Below are 24,262 nucleotides of genomic sequence, written 5' to 3'. Positions count from 1 at the left end.
GGTCCATTGTTCGGCCACGTTTCTGGCTAAACTGTTGAAGCTGCTTCATCAAAGCCCTGGTGTTACGGGGCTGTCAGAGCCTTTGCTTTTGCGGGTGACCTGGCAGATGAAAGGTGCCATCCTGCTGCCACCCTGTCCCCGCTGGGGCCTCACCCAGCTCATTTTCCTGGTGCGGCGGCTCAAATGGATTTGAAGGAGTTTGGGGGTGTTTTTTTTCTAAAAACAAATAGGTGCTCAATGGGTTCAACCTCAAAGTGGGACTTACGGCCCCAAAAATGAGGTTTAGCGATTTAGGACTGGGGTTTTTTTGGTCTTGTGTGCCCAGCCTGGTGGTTTTTGGGTGCTCCGCAACACCTGATACAAAGCAAGTACATGAGGTCCCTTGTCCCCAGTGCCCGGGCCAGGTGTGTGATGGAGGTGATGGCCACCTTGGCTCTTCTTGGGGCTCTTTGGTTAAAACCAGCGGTGGGACAACCCATGGGTGCAGTTGGCTGACGTGGAGGAGATTTGGAGGAGCCCTGGGACGCACCCCTGGTGTGGTTTGGGGGTGTCCCTGCTGCTGGGAGCCAGTTGCAAGGCTCCAGTTTTGTTTTCCAGCTGCTGTTTGCCTGCCTGGTCAGTGCCTGTTTGCTCTCCTGGTGACGCCCTGCTTGAGCTTATTTGCTTTTCTTTGTGTAAAGAAATGCCACGTAAAAGCCTTGGGTGCAGGAAACGTCCCCTGGGTGCTCACCTTGCTGGCTCTGGCAGCACTGCCCTGTCCCTTGGGGACAGGGACAAGGAGCACAGGGCACCCACCAGACAAGCACAGCCCCTGCCCTCATGTCCCCCTGCTGCTCCCCCAGTTGCACCCACCATCCTGCCTTCCTACCTGTGCTCCTCCCCAGCCCAAATCAACCCCTAAAAACAGGATTAGGAGATTAAATCAGCTTCTACAGCCGCCTTGCTATCACACAAGGCGTGGCGGGAGTTGTCCCCGGGCTCACTGGCTCTCTAAGGCCCATTTCTGCTCGGTTCCACCTGCTGCAGGGCGCGGTGGCCTGCGAGTCACAACCACCGTGGCCGTGATGCTGCTGCACAAGACACGGCGAGGCAGCAGGAGCCACCGCTTCTCAACAGGTACCCAAAAAAAGATGGGATGATGCTGGCAAGCGCCCGGTTTGGTTTGAGTTTTATTCCAGAGCGGCAGTGATGTTGCTCCGGCAAAGCCCCACGGAGTCCAAAGTGAATCCCCTTGGTGAGCGGCTCAATCCTGTTTCAACCATCTCTTGGGTTTTCAGCTCCATCTGAGTGGTGGAAGGGGTTTTCCAGGGAGGGCTGGTGCTGGAGGGAGGCCCTGGCAGGAGGGGAACGTCCCCAGCCCCCGTTTTGCCCCACTGCTGCCGGTATGTGTATGCTTGGGTGTTTTGGAAGAGCCTGGGCTGCGGTTACTTACCTTTCTCTTAGCAACCAGGGAAGTTGAAGCCCTTCCTGCAGTTCATCACCTCGGTGCTGTGCTGGTACACACACCGGTGGGGCTGGGCTGGTGGTGATGGGTGAAGAGCTCCAGGTTAAAAATAATCCTTCCCCCTTTCCTTTCCTGAGGGTTATATTTAACCTGGATTTCCCTGATCCAGGTGGTGCGCTGGGGTGTGGTTGCTCTGCTAGACACCACCTGAGCAACCTGCTCTTTGCTTCTCATGAGGTTAGAGATTATTCCTTATCCTGCAACGACATCTCATTTTAATTTTTATCTTCCCCACTGCTAAGCCTGTTTTTTAATGAGAGGATCTGCTCCGAGATCCCAGCCATCATCCAGCACAGGAGGAAAAGAGTTTCAATTAGAAGTGTATTAAGGACTTCTTGGGCTTCAAGGAGACCGCAGTTATCTTTGGCTTTTATACCTCAAACTCTGTCCTTTTGTTCTCCCTGGTGTGGTTTTTTTATCTTGAGTAACAGAACTGGTTTTGTGCTAGAGGAAGCAGCGACTGCCTCGTATGCTCCAAGTACAGTGAACGCTAACGAGGGTTGGGGAACGCTGACGAACCCTCCCCAAATGGAGGTGACCTAAAATTGTAATGAAAAAAACCCTCAAAACCTTCAAAGAGTGAGTGTTGCTTTTCATCTCAATTAAGTTTCCTTTCCTAGGATTGGGTTTCTCAGCTTCCTGTTAATCTTCCAGCAGTTCAGGGTCAGGTTTTAATTTGTAATAAGAGCAAGCAAGGGTGGGGGACAAAAAAAAAAAAAAAAAAAGAGCTATCGCCATACAGCCTAGGATCACCCATCTGAAGAAAATGGATTTTTTTTTTTTTCTCCATTCTTTAATTAATTGTAGCATTTCCTTTGGCGTTTCATCTTTTCACATCGACATCCCAACGTCAGGTTTTCAGGGGTAAAAATCCTTGCTGGTAAAAGCCTAGACTGCTCCAATACCACTAGCAGGAGGCACAAATTAGAAATAGCCATGATAAAGCATTTTGGGGTTGGTTTTAAAGGGCATTCGCTAAACCTGGCTTGGAACAGCAATGCCTGTAGCCAATTACAGCCACCTAACAAGGGTGGGTTGCTTGCTGGGCAAAGGCAGAGAAGTCTCTTTAGCAACCCATTTTGCCACAGCAATTAGCGTAAAAATTCACCATGGAGAGGAGGATTTCTTTGAAAGCAAAGTGACTTTTCTCTTTAGAAGTTCAAAGGCTAGTGATTTCCAGAGGGGACTAAGGCTTTTCCAGGAGGGAACGGGGTGTTTGGGGGGTGTAGCCATGCTGGAGGGGTTACATTCTTCTTCTTTGGGACAATCCTGCGCATGGGCATCTCCCTCAGGCACTGGGGGTGCTGCCTCACAGGTGGGGAAGGCAGCTTTTTGGGGGGGGCTGGACCTGCACCTTGCTCACTTCTGTGCCAGTTTGGTGATGAGAGCTTTCCACTCCGATCTCTTCTGCGTGACGTAGGAGGGGGTGAGGAGCTGCAGCAATGGCTCCGGCCGGCCCCTGAAGTATCCCTGACACAGAGCCTCCGCGTTGCAGATCACGTACATCCCACAGTCATAGCTGTTCTGCTGGGCAGGCGCCTTCTCCTCCACAAAGGTTGCTTTGCCCCCTCTTTTGCCCAAGAAGGCCTCCAGCTTCCCCGCCACTTGCTTGGCATGGACAGAGTTGCATTTACTGTGGGAATCATAATGGGCAAAGCACTTTTTGTCCCTGAAATAAACCAGTAAGCTCCAGTGGGTGCCCCCAGCGACCTGGTTGGAGTTATCATTGATAGGCAAGAACACCAGCTTCTTGTGGAGAAGGTCCAGCGGTTGAAGGAATATGGCTATTTCTTCCTGACTAAGGGCACATTTAATGAACTGAGCCACTTCGGGGCTGATAAAACAAACCTGATCGCTAAATTCTTGGAACTGGTGGTTGGCGAAGTACTCGAAGGCAAACCCAATGATGTGATCGTTAAGCCAGTTTGGGGGCTCCAGCAAGGCAACGTCCGACTGCCTCAGCAAACTGTCCATGTAACTGAGAACAACAGGGTCCATCCTGAGCAGGTCGGGGCTGCGGCACTCCAGGAAACTTTGAAAGCTGAAACATAGAAAGGAAAGATGAATTAAGGAATTAGATCACACCTGGGACAAGATACAGCGCAACAAACATTTCGAGTTCCTTCTCAGCAAGGAAAAAGCAGTGAGCAAAAGCCCAGGTTTCCCAGACAGATATTTGAAGGACCAGCAGATGAGCAGACGGAGGACACGCAGCTCCTCATCTGCAGCGTGTGATGGGCTGAGCCGGGCTCTTCTGCTGCTCCAGGAGCAGTGCGTGGCTCCAATCAGATAAACATTTCATCGTTATGATCTTAACCTCAAAGCAAAGTGATTTCAAAGCAGTTCCAGCTTGGGATCTGCAGCACTCCTTCAGTTCTGTGCTTTGCACAGAAACCATACGTGATCTAGAAGTCGGTTGGTGTTTTGGTGTTTCAGTGTTTCACCTGCACAGTGACAATCACTGTAATTCTTTGCATCACTGGGATTCCTTAAACAAAAGTCTTTCTGGGGCTGTCTGACAGGCATATGGTCCCTTTTGCCTAGCAGATAGTGCCACAGCTTGGTGCCAGACGCATGACCTGTTCCAGGAAAACCTGCTGGCCCACCAGCACAGGAGGCAAGGCGGCGATGAGTAAGGAGAAACAAAGCAAAACAAGATCACAAACAAACCAGTTCCCTACCGTGGGAATCTTTAGGACAACTCTCTGCCTAGCTGGTAGAGATTTCAATAACTCAAGTACCACCGAAGCTGGATGATCCACAAAATAGCTGTAATTTTTTAGCTTGGGTTTTAACTTGCCAAAATTTTGCTCACAAAAGGAGAAAGCACTCGTGGGTACGCTGAGGGGTGAAGATCCCTGCAGGCTTCCACTGGTGACATTCACCTGTGAACAGAAGTAACTGGTCACGCCAACCCACTCTTTCCAATCTTTTACTCTGCTATTTGTCCAGGTTATGTTCTTCCCTCTTAATCTGTGCTTGCTTTCCACAAATAGAGGCTGCTTATCCTTAAAAAGGCGCCTGGAAATTCAAGTAGACTGAAGTACCTTGTTCTCCCCACCCATGCGTTTGAGGACGTACTCAAGGGACTTCCAACAGGTCTTCCAGGCAAGACTTCTCCTGACTCCTTTCTGTTTATCAGGTTATCCATGTATCCACTAATTCTGGTCTTTCTACCAGTCGTGTCATTCCTTTTCAGAAGCTGTTGCATTAGCTGCCCTCCCGTCCCGGGGGGATTAAAGTGTGTTTTAAGAGGCTGCACAGCACGCTAGGAGGTGTTACTCAACAAACAACATGAAATACCCACTGGCACCAGACTAGGATTTAGGAGGAGATCTTCCTAAGAGAAACTGTTGATTTAAACCCCCTATATCCACCCTGGTTTCCCCTCTGCTCTTGCATCCCCTGTCCTGGGCTCCTCAGCTGCTGCGATGCACCATCAGCCCCCGATGCTTCTCTCCTTGCCAGAACAGGGCTAGAAATGCCACAGCTGGGGGCAGCGGTGACGTGGGGCTGGTTTGACCTCACCCTTTCCTCATCTGTCCCAGCATGAAAACATCTTAGGATTTCTTAAAGCACAGTGCAAAAACTAATAACAATAATTTTAATATGATTCACTATAAAGAAGACACTAATTATCCATTATGATTGGGGGAAATAAAAAATCATGTGTGTTGTTTACATGATAGGAAGAAGTAGATTTGTGCTTCTTATTGCGACACGAATCATGAAAAAGTCCTTCCTGGCCAGGTATGCATAAATTAAGAGAGATTTATCTCCAAAAAATCTTGGCAAGGTCACATCACATGTGACTTGTAAATAACAGAATGGATGAAGCATGCTGCATGTGTAATACATCGGAAGGAAGGGCCGAGGTAGCGTATCTGGGGCTTGAGAAAGCTAATAACTATTTGTGTATTGCTGATAGATCCAAAAGATGCCAAGCAGCAAGAGTCACTGAAAAGGAAGGGGAGCAGTCATTGTTATTTATACTGAGCCAAACACAATGGTATTTGGACACGCTTCCTACGTTAATGAACTCAAACTATTTCCAAGTTTGTGGAGCAAATCCTTTGCAACAGCCTGCAGTATAAAAACAAAACAAAAAATCCAAACTAAGTCCCAGTGACTCCGTAGCACGCCTGAACGTAGTCTTGTTTTTAAAGAGCTGTACATCCTGCAAGCTTAGAAGCGAACAGTTTGTGGGTTTAACAGGGTCACTGCTGAAATACTTTTTGCATGTGCCCATACAATGCCCCAAATTTTCCTTTACTGCGTGTTTTTTCTGCTTCATCTTCTCCCAGAGATGCACGAAATACAGCAAATAGCTTTCCACTCAACTCCAAATGGGATTACGGGCTAGGGAAGGAAGGTCTTGTATTCTGTTAATTTTCCACTCTGCAGAAACATAGCTTGGTTTTTTTTCAGTCAAGTTAGGAAAAAAAAAAAAAAAAAAGACATTTGGCAGCTTCCTACAGTCAGGAAAGGAGAATGGTTATAGCAAATGCTTAATTGCCACTAGCTACTACTTTTAATTTTACTACCATCTGGTATTTGTGAAACTGCTTGTGAGTCCTGCAGGATGACTCACTGCGTGCAGCACACAGCTTAAAGGAAAACCCTTTGTAGGCTCTGACGCCTTTCAGAGCCACTTAAGGCAAAAAAGGAGGACCAAAAACGCGTAGTGGAGCTGTGAAAAGCCATCAGAGAGGTTGTTCTGTTCGGGAGAACCTCCCCGTTAAAGCAAAAGATGAATCTGCAGGGAAGCCGAGCTGTGGATCTGAGCAGCCCTGACATTAAGGGGTATGGAAATGCAGTCGCAGATCACAAGCAGCTCTGCCCACACACAGCCAGGACTTGCTTCCTGAAGGCTCAGGCACACTTTGTTCAGAAGTTTTCATAAAAATAGGAATAAATACTGACGCAGGCCTGGAACATTTGCTGGAGGTTGCCAATAAGTGTCTTGCTCGTTCATTTTATTTGCATATTAGTGGTTGGAATTTGTGCAAACTCTGTGTAATCCTCAGCTTCTCGGAGGGATATTCATCTGCCCCGTTTCAAGTGGAAAGATGAGCACACCGGGGAGAGAAAAAGGAGCGTTTCAATAAAAATGTCATCAAGCCAAGCAAGATGAAACCGCCCATTTCATTTACAGATTTGAAAACAGTGCTGTCTTGCATCAATATGGCAAGAAGTCAAGTTTGTCTCATCTCTAAGTTATAACAATTTAACAAATAAGCTGCCGTCGTTAGTGCAAGTTTGATCCATAAACTGCTGGGATCCTTTGTGTCCGGGATGCGAGGCAAAGCATGCATTTTGTAATACTTGACAAAAAACCCCCAAACCTATTATTTTCACAACATTAAAGACAGCTACCTTCTGCGTGTAATTGTTGCCTTGCACTCTGAAGGCAGCACTTGAGAGCCAGAGAATGAAACTCCCTAGTAATTGAGCGTAAATAGGCAGTGATGGAGCAAAGAGAGCATGAATTAAAGATGAATCAGATTCCTAAAGTCTACTTTAATAAATTAAAGGTACTAAGAACATCCAGAGTGAATATTTTAAGGCGTCATGTCACTAAACTCCTGTACAAAATTCAAAGAATATGGAGGTAAAAGCCACCTGAAAGACAAATTATTCAGACTTTACCAGGGAAGAGTAGGAGGGACAGAAAAGTTTTTGGCAGCTTGGCTGAGGTCTTTGGAATGATCAAGAGTAAAAGGCCCCACGATTGAATCACCAGACCATTCACTTTTACTGAAAATACAGTTTTTAGACACCATGTCAATGCTCTTAACAGCAGTTGTTGTTAATGGTAGCAAGATCAGACAAGGAACATCAATTTCTATTTATCAGTGTGAGCTGGGCTACCAGCGACTGAGCCTCTGTACTCAGCTGCCTCCTAACAGAGCCAGAGAAGAAGCTCAAGCAAAATTAAACAACTAAGCCAGAAAAGAAGTGTGCTCATCTATTCTTGTGTTAAATATAAGCAATCTCTTTGCAGCCTATAGATTCCTATACGATATGAGATATAATTCCTGTATGATATGAGAACAGAGCCTTTGCAAGTTCAATAGGCCCGGAATGCCAGACTCAGAAGAAAACATTCATAATTTCTGTATGCGCAGACAATGCCCAAACCTTTCTGTTCCTGACAAATCCCCCGCATCAGACACGTGCAGCTGCTCTACACAACCAAACTCCAGAACCCTGCTTTGTTTCACAACATCTCACGGGGCAGTAAACTAAAAGCCGGAGGAGCTCCACCAAACGCTACTAAATCAAATGTGTTCTGCTCCCCAGGATGGGGTTGGTCAAAGCATTAAGTTTAACAAGAAAAAAACCCCGGCGGCCTGAACACCTGAGGATGAGAGACGCCATCGGGACTCCCAGGAGTAGCAATGGGAAACCCCTCAGCTCGGCTCAGCGAAACGATGTTAAACCGGACATCGATGGATTGCATTCACCTGCTTTGAGAAAGTTTATATTCAAGAAGGTCGTGGGAAGAGCTGGGAGGGAATATCATTTGCCCGAAACACCTGAAGGTCGCAGGAATTTGGTCAGGGTCGCGTTGTCCCTGTGGAGACGCGACCCGCGGCACGGAGGAGCAGCTTGCCTGACCCTGAGCCTCGCCGGTCCCGGCGGCGGCAGTCGGTGCCGGTCGGGGTCAGAGCATGGGAGCAGCCCCCCAGGGAAGAGCTCGCTCGTCCCGCTGCCAGTTCTACGGATAAATAAATGAGAATTAAGGGGAGAGGAGAGGGTTTACCTGGGCTGGCGAGGCTCGGGCCGGGCCCGGGGGCAGGGGCAAGGCCGGGGTGGGGAGCAGGGCCTGGCCCGGGACCACCCGGTAGCACCGCTCCCTGCGAGCCCACCCAAGGCCAAGCCATGGCGGGCAGCTCCGGCTCGACACCCGGTGCCGGTAACGCGGCTCTACGTCTAACGATTTTAACCATTTTCCCCTCAAAACGCGCTCTGAAGCCTCCGGGCCCGGTGGAGGCCGGCACGGACCCCCAACGGCTACGGCTTGCGCACCCACCGGGCACGGCAACCACTGCCGAGACCCCACCGACACCGCTGTTGCCATGGCAACGCCACCCGACCCGGGCCGGGCCCTCCCCGCGCCGCCGCTCACCTGCCGCCTCATAGCCCGCTCACCCTCCGCGACGCCGGCACCGGCCGGTTGCTGAGCGCTGCCGTAAAGCTGGCAGCGCCGCGTCGTAACGCCTCAGCGGCCGCACAGTATGCGCAGGCGCGGAAGGAGCGGGAGGGGGCGGGGCCAGAAGGGCGGGGCGAGGGGCGGGGCGAGGGGCGGAGCGGAGCGCGCACCTCCCTCCCCCCTCCGCCCGCCCCCCCCCCCCCCCCCCCCCCTGCCGGCGGCGCGCGGGCGGCGGCGGGTGCGCGCGGGAGGCGCGCGCGGGCAGTCGGGCAGCGCCCGGGCGGCGGCGGCGGGAGCGCCCGATCGCTCCCCTGCTCCCCCCGCCCCTCCCCGCCCCGGCCCCCTCAGCAGCGCCCCGCGGGAGCCCCCCTCAGCGGCGGCGGCGGGCGAGGGATGCGCCGCGCCCCGACACCCAGGTGAGCGGCGGCGGGGCAGTGGGAGCGGGGCGGGGGCCTCCGGGTGCGTGTGAGGTGGGAGCGGCGCCGGCGCTGGGGTCGGCGCCGTCCCGCGCTCAGCGTGAGGCGAGCCCCTTTGGCGCGGCGGAGCATCGCCCGGTGCCGCCGCGGAGCCGGCGGGAGCCTTTGTTCGGCGGAGGAGGGCGAGTCCCTCCGGTGGCGTGGGGGCTCCCGCAGCGGGTAAAGATGGCTGGGCCCACTCGAGCTTCGCCCCCACGCGTGACCGAGCCCCTCGGGGGACGCTGCGGGCGCAAGGTGCGGGCCGGCTCCCTCCCGGGCGGGCCCCGCGGGGGCTCCCCCACGCGTGGGAATGCTGAGGGTGCCAGCGGGGCTCCGCGTTTTCAATCCCCCGACGCCACTACGCTGCCGTTTACACCCATTTTTGGGCTGGGTTGGACAGGCAAGACATAAAAAACCCAGCCTGGAGGGGAGGGGTGTTTTATCTCCCTTAGTGTTTCCAGTGTCACCAGTGGGTCCGTGGGCTGGAGGTAGCCCCGCAACCCTCCCCCCCCCCCCCCGCCACTGCACCGAGTGAGGAAACAGCCCCGACGCCGAGCACTGCGACGGCACCGGGTCACGGTTCTCCCCGTCCTCTGGCAGAGGAGCAGCCCGTTACGAGAGCAGCGTTAATGATTCCCACCCCGTCCAGACGAGATATTTCTGGTTTTTAACGCAGTATTGGACTCCATGGCAGCTTGCTCCCCAACATGCCGGACCTTTACGGGAGCACTGCTCCTCCGAAGGTTGAAATAATCGATATTTCTTTCTGGAATTTTCCTAAATGTAGCTGAAACAGCCTTTGCTTTATCCCTCCCCCCCCACCCCCCTCCAAAATCCTCCGACGTGACTCGCGGTAAGACCTGCTGTAAGTTCAGAACCGGGCGTTTTGCCGCCCTTCTGCTTATAGATCCTCCTCCATTTACGTTTTCATATCCTGAAATCAAGCTGAGATTAATAAAGTCAGGAGCGTGAGCTCAGCAGAAATCATGGCTTTCACATCCCTTGCTGCAGTGCACGTTACCCTGCCCATCGGCGTATAAAAAAATAATCACGTAGCGGCAAAGGAAGGAGGAGATCGCTGCTACGGGGAGGAAAAAAGGAGCTTGGTGTTTTGCTAAATTGGTAATGAAGCGCTTTAACAAATCGCTTCATAAATAGATTGTTAGTTGCAGAAATGGGTTTTGGGCCGGCTCGAGCATTTTCCCGACTCTTTTCCCAGGAGAGAGTTAGGAAATGACATGGGACTCTCCTGACGAGATGCGCACGGATGCGGTGGTGATGGGCTGTGAATGCTTAAGCACGACCTTACTGAGCTGAGCTTAACCACGGGCGCCAGCAAAGTCCGGCTGGGGTCAGACAGGCTGCGTTATCACTGAAGAGCATCTTCTCTTCAGCCCTTCGTCGTGGAGTCATGCCATAATGACAATTTCCCCTGAATTTTTGAGTAAACTCATCCATTTCAGTGACTTTTCTCATTTTTAAAAATTTTAAAAAATTCAGATTTTCTTTGCGTTTTTCCCTTATGAAGGCTTTCCCAGCCTTTGCTCTCGCTCCTGGCTGTGATTTTTCATCCCAGAGACTGTTTTGGAAGCTGTCGGTCCGGCTGCTGATGCTAGGGAAGGTAATTCAGCAGCCGTGGCACACGACTATTAAGCTTTTGTTTCCTGGGCTATCAGTGATGATGCAACTTTAGATATATTTATTTATTGCGATCAGTATATAAATCAGGATGGCTTTAGAGGTGTTTCATCTTTATTGAAAGGCCTATGGTCCATCGGTAGCGCTCCTGAAAAATCTGAAAAAAAGCTTTATTTGAATTCCCCAATTCTCTTTTATTTTTAAAAATGTACTAAAATGTAGGCTCAGTTTTGCAGAACATGCCTCAGAGTTATTTCTTCTGTGCATCTGCAGCTCTAGTTATGATTTATAAAGTTCACGTTTTTACCTTTTTTCTTTTTTTTGGGGTGGGGAAGCTGCATTTTAAGATTTAAAGGTATCAAATGGCTGACGTGACATCTGCTGTTGCACTATCTTTCACAAACACTGGCACTCGTACATGCTATCTAAAACTCAGGCTGGCAAACCTTTGGTATCCTTCGCTAGGAAAATCTAACCATCTAAGTGTTTTATGCCTAAATTGTTTTTATCTAGGATGTTCATGGTGATTTTAGTGAGCGTTCATCATGTTTGCAAGAAAACCTCTGAGAATGTGAAGCATGTGAGGTCAGGCACTTGGGAAACGTGAAACCTGAGGTTACCTGCACAACCTTAATTTAGCTTGTTTCGAGGTAGGGCTGTACTAGAAATTCTAATCACCCATGTACACCGCTTGATTTCTGGAAGGACGGTATCCAGCCCCAGATGGATGGATTGCTCCTCTGCATCCCCCGCAAGTCAACAGGGGGAGTACTGGGAGCACAGGGATGGTGCTGGTCCCTCCACTGGTTTTTCAGCTTGGCATCACTGGGCAGCTGGTGAGGAAGACTGGGGTTCACCGTTACAGCCTTGGGACCAAGCACAGCACATCGTCCTGAAGCCTTAAATACCTTGAGTTGAGTGAATGGATGTGATCTGAGAGTTTCTAAAGCCGCTTGGGGTGGTTGGTTTTGGTGGGCATAGCATGGCCATTTTCTTCCAAATTCTAGTTCTCACTCCAAACCGTGCAGTTTTTGAACGTAATTCCTTTAAAAATACCTTTATTAGGGAGAAAACAAAGTCGTTGAGCTGCTTGAAGTGTCTTAGCTGGTCAAACTCGATTTCAGAAATTCCTGCGTCCCACTGGTTTATAAATAAAATGGGATTGCAGTCCCACTTGCATGCAAAATACTTGAGAAGTACGAAGGCAGACCGAGTGCCTGAGAAGAACTGCCATCTATGCGAAGGAACTTGGTTGGTTTTAGGTGGGCTGTTTTGCTGTCATGTTGCCTGTAGTTTGTGAAGCTCCCAGCCTGGTCCTGGAGACGGGCTTTTTTTTTTTGTATTGAGGTTAAAAAGAGCGTCTTATTTTCTCAGGCTCGGGTCCTGCGTGCCTACATTTGCTTAACTTCCTCTTGAGTGAACGGCATTTCTCTCTTCTCCAAAAAGTAAACACGAGCATAAATATTTAAAGCATTGCTGCTTAAGTTTGCAAATTCGAGACTTTCTCTAGCATTCCGTTGGACAACAGCAGTATCGTTGGAGGTTTTGGTTGTGTCTGGGTAGTTCCTTGCTCAGGGAAGAAGCTCCTTAGTTGTTTGGGCTTCCTACTGCAAAAACATTACACTGTGTTTTAAGGTTAGATGGCTGGGATTATCACAAAGTTTAGGCGTGGGTTTCTTATTTGAATTATAAGGATGAAGTGCTGCTGATGGGATGTCTATAGATCATCAGAAATGAGATTATTTTTATGGTCCTTAATTTTTCTTTTACACAGACCAAATTTTTCCATAGGCTTTGGGTGTATGCATGAAGGCACAGGTGTTCAGGGTTGAGACTATATAAACCAAACACATGAAACTCTTGCCAGATAATGGATAATAACAGGAAAAAAGGGAAATGGAATAGTCTTTGTTTTTTCTATGTGTCTCTTTAATATTAATCTTGCTACCATGTCTGACAGGTCGAATGCCACGGTGGGATATATGTTTCACTCCTGTGATTGCATCAATGTCTTCTGTATCTTGGAATTAAACGTTTAAAAACAAACTCAGAAAGCCATATGACCTCAGAAAATATCAAAATTCAGAAGGGAAGCATATTGAAGGGTATCTTTTAGAATTAAACTAATTTTTGTATCTGTTTTTAAAACATTAGCAAGAGTTACAGCTCTGCTAGTCATCATGGTAGCGTTTTTTTTTTTCTGTGGGGAGGAATCCTATAACGGGTACCTATGGAAAAGTCTTATAGGTGAAGTGAGAGCTGTGTGTCTTTGCCACAAATGCATTTTATTTTTAACAAAACCCCCTTGATTTTAATGCTACCCAGTTGTGTATTGCTTCTTCTAGTGTTTGTTTTTTCTTTTTTCCATTGTTTTCCTCTGATGGAGGACCGTAGGATTGCTTAGGTCAGCAGAGACCTCAGGAGGTCTCTTGGTCAAAAATCCTGCTCCCAGCAGGGTCAGCTGCAAGGTCAGACTGGGTTCCTCATGGCTTTAGATGTCTCACATTGGTCGTCTTCTCCCTGTGTTTTGCAGGTTGCTAGAAGAGAAGGGGAGTGGTTTGAGCTGCGTTGGGTGGAAAGTGTCCAAGGAGAATAAGGTTATATGTGATCCATGGCAGTCCTTGTTCGGGGAGCACAGCCTTCCACTTGCACGTGTGTTAAACTGCCACTTCATGCTGCATTTCCATGATTTCATTAAGCTAATCTAGCAGCAGGATCTGACCTGGCTGAAATTAATCTTGGGCTGGGAATGGGGATACTTCTCACCCGGGTTGATTTGCTGGTAATCGGCCCAAAGCTGGCAGGTGGCCGGCTCTGCACTGTTTTGATGGAAACTCCTTGGAGGTGAAATGGTCATGTGCCATTTTTCTAGGCAAAATGAAATGAATAAAACCCTGTTGATTTAAGGAATATTGTTACTCCCCAGATTTCCTCCTGCCATTAAAATCTTGCGTTGTGGTTTCTGTTTGGGCATGGAGCGGGATGAGGCATCTCTTTCTTGCGTAGGGTTCTATATGCCTTTGGCTGTTCGCACTGTGCCAAGGCATGACTTGGCACTGGGTCTGTGAAATGAAGCTCTATGTTGCTGTTTCAGGCTCTGTTGATATTTCTTGTCAGCCTTTTTCAGGGTTTCTCCAAGAGCCTCGTGAAGAGATGGAGCTAGGTCTCCTGCCAAGCCATCCATCAAGGGAGATGAGTGGAAAACCTGTGGTGCGCTGAGGATCCTCGGGGGTAGGACAGTGGTGGGGCTGGGTCCGTTTCTTGCCCCAGCTCAAGCACGTTGTCCCTGTGTACAAACTGACCTCGGTGCCCAAGAGCTGAAAAGAGGGATGAAGCTTTATTTTCCTTGCCTCGAGAAATTTGTAGTCTTGTCACACAGTGCTGTAATGAAAGAGAAGGAGGATAGGAGCTGTGCGAGCTGGTGAGGCAGCACATTATCCTGCTCTTCTGTGGCCAGTTGTACAATATGTCCAAGTTGGGGTATAGATCACTTGTGCTCTCTCTATGTAAAGTACTTGGATACGAGCTGGACTGCACTTGGACCCTTCCAGATGTGGCTCTCCATCCTCCCTCAGGAATATTGGCAGGGTCCCCTTAGTTGCATCCTCTCGCTATTGATGTGAGATAAGTGCACGGGGAGGCTCAGCCAGCTGCATCTCATCCAAGTTCTCATCTCTCACAGCTACTGCATTGTACTGCTTTTTTTTGCAGCTTATGCACCTGACCTAAAGCGAGATGCTGGTGTAACTATTCCATGGTCTTCCTTCATGTCTCCATTGGGTTCTGGTGTACATTTAAAACGTCTCTTCCAGGTCCCAGAGAAGGCTTATGAAATCCATGTTGGTGTGAAGGTCCCTAGCAATAGGCTGGCTGTAGGTGTAGGTTGATCGCCCTTGAGGGGAGGGCTGGATCTGGCCCTTTCAACCCTGGTATTTTCAGTGGTTCAGACTGGGTCCTTGACTTTTCTTAGAGAAATTGTCTTGGTTCCCATCCTACAACTCATAGGAATTACTGCAAATACCTGTTAGGACTAATGGGGAGTAGAACAGTGGTCTGTCCTGCTTTAATACTGCAAGCAACAGCAAAGAAAAAATATGTTTTAAAATACACAAATTGTAACGCATGGAAATACTGCATTTGGTGTGGAACGGGCCACTATTCAATACTTTTATTTTTTTGATAGTTAACTATTTAGTTAGGATTTAACTGAGCATACTGGGTATGTAAATACCAATTTTTCTCCTGCTGCTACTTCAGTTACCACCTTCAGATGCCTGTTTAGGGTTTTTAGCCATCAAACATTAATAATCTGACAGCCTCTGTGCTGTTTTTTAATCAAAATTCTTTTATCTTCTGTGAAGCATGACCTTTACAAAGGTATACGATCCTGGATATGATATATCATAATTGAGCATTAGTGGAAGTGGAGTGTCTAACTCTGTGTAGATATATCTTTGAAAAACCTGAGCTTTAAAACCAACCCAGACTATGAATGTTTTTGATAGACCGCCAAGAATTCTTTTATTGTATTCGACATCTACATGGTTGATTTTGAGGGATGAACTTAAAGCAAGTTAACTGAAAATATTTACTTTAGAAGACTTCCGTGAGTCTACTGTCTTTTCATACTTTACATAAATATGTAGACCGAAATAAAATTCTCAAAAACACTGGCATTTTTACTTTGACAGTACTTGTCCTATGCACCCAACAAGCATAAACCAACCTAACAGTTCTTAGACAACCTCCCCCGGGAGGAATTAATAAATGATTTAATTGTTAAGGAATGTGGTCCCATTAGGCAATAAATAAATAAATAAATAAAGGCAGTAGGTCATTAGGAAACGTAGCGCTTGATTAAAACAATGTCAACCAACTTTTTAAGATTTTGGAATTTATTTTTTTTTTTTTTTTTTGGAAGAGGAAGGTTATGTTGGTAAATAACCCTTCTGGAGGTTTCTTTGAGAAATGTAAGTGCAGGAGAGCCAGTCCCTGCTCCTTAATTCACCAATTACTCAACAAACAGGGGATAATTATGTGGGTTTTATTGCTGGTGGTGGTGGTAAGGATGGCTGAGCAACTCCTGCTAGAAGAAGGGACTTGGACAGTTATTGTCTAAAAGCAGAGCCACTGCTTCTTCTGCTTCTTTTAATCAGAAGATAAAGATACAGCCCTGCAGCGGAAAGGGCTTGCTGGAGAGAGATGCAGTGGACAGGCGACTCGGTCTGGATTTGGGCCACCTCATTTGCAAAGTGAGGCGAAACGTCTCGGTGAGCAACAAGGGCACGCGCTATGCGTTTCATCCTTCACGGCAAGACCGTTGCATAAATAATCTGCACAGGCAGGCACTTGCGTTTCATGTCAGAAGAGCAGGCTCGTTTGCTGTGGCCATCACCTCGGATAATCTTATCCGGAGGCACTTCACAGTGCCTGGAAGGTAAGTGAGGAGATAGGAGGACAATGCAGAGCAGAGGTCAGGTTTGAGGTGCCTGCAGCAGATAACGAGGAATCTTAAGAGTATTCCTCAGCTATGAACAGAATGAACTAACCAAAAGCAACCGAGGAGTCTGCAGGTATGATTTTCATAAAGAAAAAAATCCTTTTTCTGCTCACTGCGTAACCTTGTTCAACTTTAGTGGTTGCCAAGTGCATCTTGACTTGTCAAAGCGCAGGACCTGTTTTGAAGAGTCGTTGCACTTCTCCAAATACATCTCTGATTTCACTGCCATCTGCAATGATTTGATTAACGAATTTATTAGCATTAATAAATATTAGCAGTAATATTTCTTCTTCTAAGGCTGAAATGGTACCTCTAAGAAATAAATTGCCAAGAAAGATGACTTAGCAGCAGTTGCCCATCACTTGCCCTACCATGTCTGTGGAAGAGACATGGACTCAAGGGCATTGTTTCAGGCTCAAATCCCTTTTTAATTACAGGAGGGGAGCTGCAGGCCTGCCTTCAAATGTATTGTTTCTGAGTTCAGCTGTACTATATGTTCTCTTTCTATTCCTCTCCCTCCATTTATGTGATTTAACTACCTCTCTAGAGCTGTTGCTATTTGTCTGCAGTGAGCAATACAACAAATATGAGGAGAAAAAAAAAATAAATTAATAAAACCCCACACCTCCAGCAAATGGGGTAAGGATAGTGAAATAGAGAAAAAAGTAAGCACCAAAGTCCGTGTCTGCAGTATTGAGAATTTATCCTCCCACCTAAAAGTCTTTGTTGGAAACAAATAAGATCTGAAGACTGAAACGAGGGGAAAAAAACCCTGCCTGAATATTTTCCTGTATTTTCTTCTTGTTGAAGGAAGGTGTGAATCTCACCCACAGCGCTTGCTGGCTGGGTTTTTAGCAACATTAGGGGTTTCCTTCTCTGGTTTACTTCTCTGCGGTGCAGCTGTCCTACGTGAACACTGCTTTCATTTTTGTTTTGTTCAGGAAGATGTGAAACTTGAGGAGTAAAAGCTGAATGAGAAGTTTTATGCAGTTGTTGTAGTCTAGCGAATGGCCCCAGTGTGAGATCTCCAGTGCTAAATACAAACCATTTTCAACTGCTCACAAAACTCATTTAAAAACTCAGTCTAAAAGTAGCTCAGTGTCTGATATTTGTGATTCAAGCTGTGCGGTGGGGAGATTACAATCTTCTCTCTTGTGTTTATTTTTTAGTAAAAATGAAATCCTTCAGAGAATATCTCCTCTTTCAAGCAAAAAAAAAAAAAAATTGAAATTAAAACGTGCAGACATGGGTTTAAAATGCTTTAGATGCAGTTTTTCTGTGTTATGAGTTATTTTCACTTGAGCATGAACTATCATCAGCATTGAGAAAGGTTGGGGTTTTTTTGTAGGACTGGATCGACTTTCTTTGCTGCTGTTTAGGTTTTCTGGGAGCATTAATCTACATACTTTTCTTTCAGGTATGCTCTTCAGGGGGTGGAGGGGACAAGTATTCAAAAAACTTGAACAATTTTCCTTAGGTGAAGGATCATTGCAGGTTCAGATGCTGCTGTTACTACTGAGGCCCCTGCCAGCTGCAATTTAATTTTCTAAATGTATAAATGTTGAAATTCCTGGTCGTTAGGGAAGTATGTGTATTTGTGTGCTTCAGGGAGCTATAGCTCTGAAACGTCAGGACAATATTTAGTGAATGGCTGCTGACGCATTTGAAGAGGACCACTTCAGTCGCAGCTGGTAATGCTAATTAATCATCAAAAAATACAACTATTTTGGTTTCTAAGCTCGGTGCAGCAAAAAAGCTTTGTGGGTGCAAAATAATTGTAAAGCTGCAAAGTCAAGTGTGGAAGTTGAGCAGGAAATAGCGAGTTAGGGACTTGGTGCACACCAGTATCGTGCTTTGTGGACTTTGGGGTGCTTCTCCTGGTGGGCACCTTCCTCAGGAACAGCCTCTTGAGGTAGGTGCTCTTGGAACTTGAGAGGTGGGAGAAGTGAAATGGATGGAAACGAAGCTCAAAATGAACCAAAAAAATTCCTCTGGTTTAGTTTTGGATCGTTGCGTTAGGCTGTATTATCACCCTTCTGTGAAGACCAGGACAGAAGGTGCCATGGTGGCACAGAGAGCGTGGGTTAGACCTAAAGGCTTTGAGATCACCCGTGTGTTTCTGCTGGCGTCGCTGAGGACTGCTGTTTTGTTCTACACCTTCCAGTGCTCAGCAGCTCTGCAAATCCGGACCTAAACTGCTTTTAGGGTGTTTGAGGGTTTAGGGGTTTTTTTGTTGCTGTTGTTTGTTTCTTTTGTTTGTTTTCATTTTTTCCCCAAGTACCTAAAAATAACCACAACTGGTCACCTGGTAGGAATATTTGCCTATTGTAAAGGCAACTAGGGAAGTAAATTTTCTTTGGTGGTGTTTGCTTGCTGATAAATCTATTTTTTTTAATGCATTTCTTTTCCTCATTCTCTACATGCCTTCTAATTTCTCAAGAAACAAGGTGTGGGTCCTTCTGGTGCCTTAGTACAGAACTGAATTCTTCCTCGCGTTTCGTGTGTGTGTGCTGAGATACGCAGCAGTGCAAGTGAATTTAGTGTGGACAGCTGTGCAACTTTGTATTATTTTGAGGAAAACAAGTATTTTGCTCATGTTACAAAGTATACCCAAGGGATTAGGGTTGCAGGTGAATTTTCATTTGGGTTGCTGCATCGTTCACTGTAACACGCCTGAAAATGGTGAATACACATTTGCTTGTGCTTTTTTCCTTTTTTTTAAATTTTATTTTTGTCCTGGAGCAGTTAATGCTGCAGCATATGTTGATTTTTTTGGGCAAAAACAATACGAGGCAGTTGCTGTGGTCTGCAGGGTGTGGCTCGGAAAGGTCTTGTTTCTGATTCCCTTTGCTAGGCTGAGCTGGGAAGGGCTAATTATAGAGACAAACTGGGGAAGGAAGAGAACGGGGTCAATTAGAGCATCCAGCACAGTTTCCTTTAAATTAGTGGTTGGGCTGGATAGATTAAAAAAAAGCAATAAAGAGGCATGGAGTGAGATTCCAAATGCTCCTGTGCAGAGCAAGGTTGGCTTGCAGTTTCGGTTTAAGTAAAGAACATGTTGAATTAGTAGTTTTATTACCAGAATTGCCGAATTGAACTGAAAAGACAGGAGATATTACAATTTTTCCTCTTTAATATGGTTTTGAATAGCGGTAGGTTGTGATAGTGAATGAAGCAAAGAAATGCGTTGGCCCCAACCATTGAGTAAAATGGATTTTCTATGAAAAAGGAATTGTGTGATAATTTTAAGTCTTTAATACTCAAGATGTTACATAGTCATAAAAAGATTACTTTGCCCCCTGCATCTTATGTAAATGTAAGATGAATCTATTTGAATGTATTTTATCCCTAGTTGGAGAGTAAACTGGGGCTAAACTTCTTTTTCTTGAGGCTGTTTTATGAGTTTAAAAGGTGTTGGCTTCCCCCCCCCCCCCCCCCCCCCCCGGATTTATGTATGAGCTAACTCAGATTAGAGGACACAGTTTTTAAAGGGGTGATGCAGAAAGAGTACAAGCTCTTGGCTCATAGCTCTGCAGGTGTGGAAAGCAATAAACCCCTATGCCAACTGGAATTCATGCAAGTCAGTTCAAAAAAAAAAAAAAAAGCTTTTAAGGTGCTCTTACCAGATGATCCTTTCAGTCCCTTAACACCCCTTTGTCTTAGTTTTTCTCCTTTTAGGAAAAAAGCCTTTCTGCTGTGTATTTTTGCTTCTCATTTGCCGGACCGCCTGCCCGGCAGCATGCAATTACCGAGAGTTGATGTGCAGAAATGGAGATGGCAGAGCAGGGAGAAAAATCCCAAGTTTCAACTGTGCTTTTCAATCTAGATTGGCAAGTTCCTTCAGCCGGTGGCGTGACTCATCCTGGGCTTCCTCGCTGGAGGCCACTTCTGGCAGGGCATCAAAGGAGCAGCCCATGCTTTCAAACCAGAGCTGAACTAGGACCTTGCGTGAGTGAGGGCTGTTTTTCTGGTCCTGGGATCTCTAGTTGCATGGAAGATGGTGGGATGCACCCAAATCTCGAGGGAATTTGTGACAAACTCAATTCATTCATCCTGAGGGTGAGAAGGGTTTCTTCTTGCTGCTTTGAGCAAGACATGTACTTGTCCAAAGGGTCTTGCCCAGCTGGGAATGGGTTGGAAAAGGCCCTTTGAGAGCAACGATGCAATCATCAGAACAGTTTTTTCACTTTGTAGTTTCTTTTGTAGAGCTGATATGTAGGGTTTTAGTGTGTCAGGAAATTCTTAGGCTAGGAAGGGAAGTTTCAGTTTTAGTTTTCCTGTGTGTATAGGTAGAAGTGTGCTTTGCCCAGGGCTGTGATGCTAGCAGAGACTCCTGCCCTCCTCTTCTTCGTTCTCCTGGTAAAAACTAACAGTAAAAATGCTTCTCCCTCATTTTTGGTTAAATCAAGTTAGCTTTAAACCTTTGAAAGAGTAACTTTTTTTCAGAAGGTTATTTATTCAGGGCAAGGAGTGTGAGTGGTTACACCAGGAGGAGTTTAGGATGGTGCCGCCATCCTAAAGACACAGCTGGACCTAGGAGAGGACATCCATCTGCAGGTTATGTCACCGGTGACTTGATGCAAGAACCTCCTCATTGTGAGCTCTACTCTTGTTTTTAGGGATTTTTTTCAACTAGAAACACATTGCCAGTGTTTTGTAAGTTTCTAGTATTATTTTATATATGGTTTACAGTATTATATTGTAGTTTTAGGCTTGATCTACTTGTTTATTGTATTGCCTGTGTGCCCTAGTTACAGCCCCAGGTCTCTTGCAGAAGTTGCCAACAACTTTTGCATTTAAGATGGATCCATAGGGTCTAGCAGAGAGGGTGACAAAAAGCTATAGGTTAGTGCAGGGTCTTGCCACACCTACAGCCTTGACTGTGGGATATTTCTGTTTTATAGGTGTCATGTAAGGGAGAGAAAAGCTTGAGAGAATATGAAAAGGATGTATAAATATTTAGAGGCTGCCCCTTTTAAATGTGTGATGGGAGAGTCTTGGAAAATCATGAAAGTGGTGTTTTGCTTTTTTTTTTCTTAATGAGTTGGAAATGGAGATTGGCATCCTGAGCTGGCAGAGGAGTCAACCTCTTGATAGTGATCTTAAGTTATACACGAGGAAGAGCCTTAGAGGTACAGATAAAAAATGCAAAGTTAATTCAGTAAGGATGTATTAGGATGCAAAAGAAGAGCAGTTTTGTCTTTTAAAAATAATGATTTTTGCTGCAATGTCCTGACAGGTTGGGGCAGGGTAAGATTGCCTTTCCCTGATCAGAGGGAAGCTGCTCCCCTGGCTGAGATAAGCACCTGAGAAGGGACTTCTACCTTTTTTTTCCTCCCTTTTTTTCCTGTCTCTGTTGGATTTAGCTCCCTCAATTTTTATTTAAACACCGTATCACTCTAGTTCCTCTTTTGCAGCCACATCGCATACCTGTTTGGTTCCTTCACCCACTTCTTGGTTATTTTATGTGTGTGACAGTCTGCAGCGCAGAGTTGTTATGGTTTTCATATCATCTCCTTATTCTGCATCTATATTGTGCAATCCCTGGAGTTTTGGAGGGCTGCTATAATACTTATTTAAGCAATTTTTCTTATTTTTTTCAGCTGGTGTTTATGCATTGGTCTGTGCATTCCCTCCTCTCTTTTGGTGGCACAATGTTTTGTGACAATTTAAGACATTTAAAAACCAAGGTTCCTACTTTTTTTTTTTTCCCCTTAAGTCATCAAAGCTTTACATTTTTCTTTCGGATTGTTTTCCGCAGAGCAACAAGTTGATTTTTTGTGTGCCTCTGATTTGTCAGCACAAGTGTTGAGCAAGTGAAATTTCACTGCGTTGCCAAGTTCTTTTTTGCTGTTCAGTTTTTTGAATTAATCCTTTAGGTGAGAGCACTTAATTGCAAGCTATTGTGATCTGTGAGGTGCTTGGTATATCTTACAACTAAGTTGCCTTTATTTCTAATTAAGATTTTAGATCGTCACCTTTAGGTAGTTACATGTGAAAACTGTACCCAAGCATGGGAAGTGGCTTTCTCTAGGCGAGTGTGCTGAGGGAGGTAATTCTTTGTTAAGTCTGTGTTAATGATTTTAATAGTCTTACTTAATTTGCATGGGTCTATATTTCTGATCATACTTAGTGCTCCGAACAATTTTATTTTTTGCTCCTACACTATGGTTAGCCTAGTCAAGATGTTACACGCAGCTTTAATTTTCTCCATTTCCTATGATTCTCAGTTAACCCTCTCTTCAGGAAATTAGTGGCTTCCTGCAGACTATTTGTAGTTGCTGTTGGCCAAGAGAAGTGAGGTGAAGTCTATGCAATGAAATATGATGAAGCATTTGGGAAGATTAGTTTGGAGGTACTGGGGGTGTGTTTTTGTTTAAGGCATTGTCGAGCTGAAAACCTGCAGCAGTGACACTTGTATTAATCTTATTTACTGGTGTTTGAAGAATATCTGATGCTATTGTCTGTTCCTTCGTACGTAAAATCTAATCTCTGCTTGAATTAGCCTTTGTAATAAGCCTCCTGTTTGATAAGAGAGTAGACAAATATTAGGGTATTGCCACCAAGGGCTTTATACTTCACTGAGATAAAGCTGTTGAGCTTGAACGTAGGTTATTTATGCACAGAAAACAGACTTATCGGCGTTCCTGAATTACTTCTATTGCAGAGAGTGGGCACTCCTGTCCCTGAACAAAGCTAGATTTAGCTAGATGGCTTCTTCCCTATCACAGAAATAAAATATTTTCCCATTTTTCCACGTGAAGGGTATTTCTGGTGCTGCCTACAGCATGCACGCAGAAAATGCATAAAGAATCTGGTGTCCGTGGGCAGTTCCCGCGTCAGCTCAGGGCTTCCAGCACTATGGCTGAAATATGTGCAGCCTGTTCCCTCGGCGCCTACGCGGTCCAGCGACCTGGTGAGGAGGAGGAGGATGACGACAGGGGCCAGAAGCAGATTGTTGCCTTTGCAAATAAGACCACTTGTCTGTCCCACTCCTGAGCGGAGGGGTCCCGGAGGTTGAGCATCTTCTGCCATGGAACATAACGAGCAAGTTGAGCTGCGCTGAGCCTCAGAGCTTGAGCGAGATACGGTATCAGTGTCGGAAGTTGGTTGGTGTTGTGGGGCTGGTGGCTGTTATTTATGTACTTCTGTTCAGGCTTGGAAACCGTAGGCACAAGAGAAGATAAAAATCATGTTAAATGAGGTATTTCTAAAGTATCTTTATAACTTCCCAGGGTGCTGGTGGTTGTGACATGGAGTTTCTGGCTTTTCTGGGGGGAGAGTGTGGAGAGAACTGCTTCCAGCGGTGATCCTGCAGCTGATGAGAGGGGTAGCACTAGGGTAGAGATGGCGGGCATTGGAGACAGAGAAGGTTTCTTCCTGTCTTTATGCAGAATTCCTGTCACAGCTTTATGTTACGGGGGAATCCTTTGCAAAATAATACCAGGACACCCCTTGGAGAGAACCCCCTTGTTAACTTTGCAAAGCATAGCAAGCTAGCTCAAGATGAATCTGAAAAAGATCTTTGAAGTTCTTCATCGTGTTACGGGAGATCAGTAAACTATTGCCACTTCATCATATTTCTATGTAAACTCATTAGCTAACCTTGTCTGCTTTATATTTCTCCTAATTCATATTTTAAATGCCCTAGTGCCACCATTTGGTGGCTTTGATATTCATCTGATTTAATTGTTCTTTGCGTGGGCGTATAATGATGCTTTGGTTTGTTCTAGCTGTGGTGTAGGGTGAAGGGACCTACAAAACCTTGGGGAGATAAGGGGGTACCGTGAGAGATGGGAGCGTGAGGTAGCAGAGTCTGTAGTTTGACAAAATCAGTAACCAGATCAGTATGTTGAAGTCAAGTTGCATGATATAGAAAGTAGTCATCAACTTAGGTAATTTTGGTGGAGGTAATTCAAAATTTGATTGGAATGGATCATAAAATATCCATATATTAATTTTGAAAGCTGCTGTTTGTCTGGGTCTTCCTCGGTTTTCTCATCCGTGCT

General features: G+C 46.2%; 2 protein-coding genes across 13 annotated transcripts in view; one reads left to right on the top strand and one right to left on the bottom strand.

Moving 5' to 3' along the window:
• Window positions 1-1,037: 1,037 nt before the first annotated feature.
• SENP8 (SUMO peptidase family member, NEDD8 specific) lies at window positions 1,038-8,731 on the bottom strand. 4 transcript variants are annotated; one of them, XM_074880266.1, is made up of 4 exons: window positions 8,637-8,704; window positions 7,972-8,225; window positions 4,186-4,389; window positions 1,038-3,545 (listed from the first exon to the last, which is right to left on the bottom strand). In XM_074880266.1, the coding sequence occupies exon 4, from the start codon at window positions 3,500-3,502 to the stop codon at window positions 2,864-2,866; it is 639 nt and encodes a 212-aa protein (XP_074736367.1). In that variant the 5' UTR covers window positions 3,503-3,545; window positions 4,186-4,389; window positions 7,972-8,225; window positions 8,637-8,704; the 3' UTR covers window positions 1,038-2,863. The 4 variants fall into 4 exon arrangements, with proteins under 4 accessions (XP_074736367.1, XP_074736364.1, XP_074736365.1 ...); XM_074880263.1 differs by lacking the exon at window positions 4,186-4,389; XM_074880264.1 differs by lacking the exons at window positions 4,186-4,389; window positions 7,972-8,225; window positions 8,637-8,704 and adding an exon at window positions 7,866-7,939.
• A 208-nt stretch (window positions 8,732-8,939) lies between these two features.
• Window positions 8,940-24,262, top strand: part of MYO9A (myosin IXA) — a 190,100-nt gene continuing 174,777 nt past the window's right edge. For all 9 annotated transcript variants that reach the window (XM_074880273.1, XM_074880274.1, XM_074880276.1 and 6 more), the window contains exon 1: window positions 8,940-9,076. The gene's annotated coding sequence lies outside the window, so the exon portion shown is untranslated. The remainder of the gene's footprint in view (window positions 9,077-24,262) is intronic.

This window comes from Strix uralensis, chromosome 11 (genome assembly GCF_047716275.1).
Source record: "Strix uralensis isolate ZFMK-TIS-50842 chromosome 11, bStrUra1, whole genome shotgun sequence".
Lineage (NCBI taxonomy): Eukaryota > Metazoa > Chordata > Aves > Strigiformes > Strigidae > Strix > Strix uralensis.
Note: the sequence above shows the minus strand (reverse complement) of the source record. Positions and strands in the feature narration are given on the sequence as shown.